The 2,977-nt window shown below is 37.6% G+C and overlaps 1 protein-coding gene across 1 annotated transcript; it reads right to left on the bottom strand.

Moving 5' to 3' along the window:
• Positions 1 to 503: 503 nt before the first annotated feature.
• On the bottom strand, positions 504 to 1,436 carry LOC307109055 (olfactory receptor 5P1-like; the record flags this gene model as incomplete). The annotated part of the gene is made up of 1 exon (XM_079787568.1): positions 504 to 1,436. One exon carries the CDS (start codon positions 1,434 to 1,436, stop codon positions 504 to 506), a length of 933 nt encoding a protein of 310 aa, XP_079643694.1.
• Positions 1,437 to 2,977: the final 1,541 nt, after the last annotated feature.

Genomic DNA, 2,977 nt, shown 5'->3' on the forward strand with positions numbered 1-2,977 from the left:
CTGTAAATTGAAGAAAATTTATAATACCAGCATCATGGGACTGGTGTGAAAACTAAATTAAGAAGTATAGTGGTTTTGGACCCAGACTTTCTGGATTCAAACACTGGAAGCACAACCTCCTCGCTGCATGATTTTGAGCAATCTACTTAATGTCTCTGTGCCCCAAATGATTTACATGTAAAATAGGAATAGTAGTACTACTTCATGGGTTTTTTGTGAAAAATAAACCTATTAATATATGTAATGTGCTTAGAATAGGGCATGGCACACAGTAAATGCAAATTATTGTTTGCTAAATAAATTAATTAAGAAAAAGCACTTGACACCTCCAGGTGTTAATAACAGTGATAACTACAGCCATAATAACTGATTTATAAGTGTATAAAATAACAGTTAGAAGAAGTATGAATTTAAGCAATCGGTTAGGCAGCATTTAGTAGGTCCTAAGTGTGATACAGGTAAACACAAACCTTACAGTTCATCTGACATGGTAAGAATATATCCTAAGAACACAATCTGACAGTTGTCTTTCTCAGGGCCTCTTTCACATCTCTGTTCCTCAGACTGTAGATAAGAGGGTTTAACATGGGGATCACCACCGTGTAGAACAGAGACACCACTTTGTTCTGGCCGGTTGAGTAGCTGGATTTGGGCAGGACATAAATGAAGGTAATCGTTCCATAGTAGAGAGTAACTGCAGTGAGGTGGGAGGTGCAGGTGGAGAAGGCCTTGTGGCGCCCTTCAGCAGAACGCATCTTCAGGATGGTGATGAGGATGCAGATGTAAGAGAGAGATATCACAAACACTGTGACCACAATAATGGACCCAGAAGAGATGGAAGGGATAATTTCAATGATGGAGATATCGGAGCAGGAAATTTTTAACAAAGGGGAGAAGTCACAGAAAAAGTGATCTACCTGATTTGGTCCACAGAAAGACACACTCAATAAACAGCCAGTAAATGTCCAAGCATTCACACATCCACCCAAGTAGCACATCCCCACTAAGAGAATGCAGATTCTGCGGGACATGTGGGTAGAGTAGAGCAGTGGGGAGCAGATGGCCACATAGCGGTCATAGGCCATGACAGCCAGCAGAAAGCACTCAGTCGTCCCAAACTTGACCATAGCACAGAGTTGAGCCAAACAACCAGCTAGAGACAGAGAGATTCTTTTCCTCAGGAAGCCCATGAGCATGACAGGTGTGACTGAGGAGGATAACCATATGTCAACAAAGGCCAAATGGCAGAGGAAAAGGTACATTGGGGTATGAAGCTGAGGACTGCTACTGATTAACATGATTATGCTGACATTGCCCATTAAGGTGACAGCATAGATTCCTAGGAATATCACAAAGAAGATGACACTAAGTGTAGATTCTTCTGTTAACCCCAAAAGGATGAGCTCCGTCACACTGGTATGGTTTCCAACCTCCATGTCCTCTTTGAATTATTCCTGTGGAGGGAAATGTGAGTATTCATTTTTTATTTTTTATGCTTCTCCATGTTTTGTGTTGTGACACAGGCAAAGTTCCTCTGTTTGGAGGCAGTTCTGCAAAAGCAGGGTTATTGATGAATAATAAGAGAAGACAGTAGTGTAAGGCAATCCTTTCAGGGCATACTAAACATTCAGTGAAAATTAGAAAAGAAAGATATGCTTATCAGAATGAGAAAACAGAAGTGTGAAAATAATTGTAAGGCTGGTGTGGTGTGGCTGTTTTGGGAGTGGTATCCCATACACCAGAAGGTGGCAGGTTCGAGTCCTGGTCAGGGCACCTACCCAGTTAGGGCTCTATCCTTGGTTGGGGCACATAGTGTAGGCAACTGATAGATGTTTTTCTCTCACATCAATGTTCTCTCTCTCTCTCTCTCTCTCTCTCTCTCTCTCTCTCTCTCTCTCTCTCTCTCTCTCTCTTCCCCCTCCATCCTCTCTCCTTCTCTCCCTCTCTAAAAAAATCAATTAATAAAAATGATGATAATTTAAAATATTATAAAATAATTTGATTGGGACTTCATTTACCTGAAAATTTCACTATTTATGCATATCTTATCTTTCCATTAACTTCAGCTAAATAAAAATCCTTGCAGATACATTCTACAGATTTATAAATCCTTTTTGCATGCATTTTCTTTTCTTTCTCCTCTAATTAATAACTAAAGAAAAAGACTCACCTACAAATCTTTAACAATGCCTTACAATCCATTTGATTTATTGTACTTTGTGGGCATAAGTAACTAGTATTTATATATTTGTACTCATATAATAATTCCATTTACATGATTTACAATTTCAGTCAATATTATCAATAAAATATATCCCCGTTTCCTAAGAAATTTCCATATCTGAAATGCTAAATGGAAAATATGTCAAATGCCTTAGCATGATATTCATGAAGCTTAATCTATCTGATTACATTTCTAAATGTATCTTCCTATATATGCTTCCTTGCAATTTTTGTGCTTTTGAGGGTCATGTTAAATGAAACTGAGGTTTTCTACTCAGTTTGTTGGTTCTGATTTTCAAAAAAACACAATTTTCTGCTATAACACTATTTCTTAAACTTCTAAACACTTAAATGGTAAATATCACTACCAGGTATCATAAAAATGTCTTATTTCTGAATAAGAAAGCATTTAGTATTTCCAAAAATGGGGCTTAGTTCATTGAATAAATGAATGGTAAAGTTTAATGAACTAATATTTGAGAACCTACAGTTCGTTAAAAATGTGTTCTATCTCTTCTTTGATTTCATTAAGTGCATTTAAATTACTCTAGTGACCATTTGCTGCCATTGCTGTTAGCTCTAGCATTACACCTAATCAGTCATCTCCTGGAGCTTAATTATACCTTTCTATAGAAAAACTCTGACACATTTAAATACAGCTAGCTTGCCTCCACTGCCTTTCCTTTCTTAAATTTAAGCATCTATTGTTCCTTTGGCCTTTCCATACATTCAAGGTCCCACAGAGTACTCATTG

Source organism: Cnephaeus nilssonii, assembly GCF_951640355.1.
Source record: "Cnephaeus nilssonii genome assembly, chromosome: 13".
NCBI lineage: Eukaryota > Metazoa > Chordata > Mammalia > Chiroptera > Vespertilionidae > Cnephaeus > Cnephaeus nilssonii.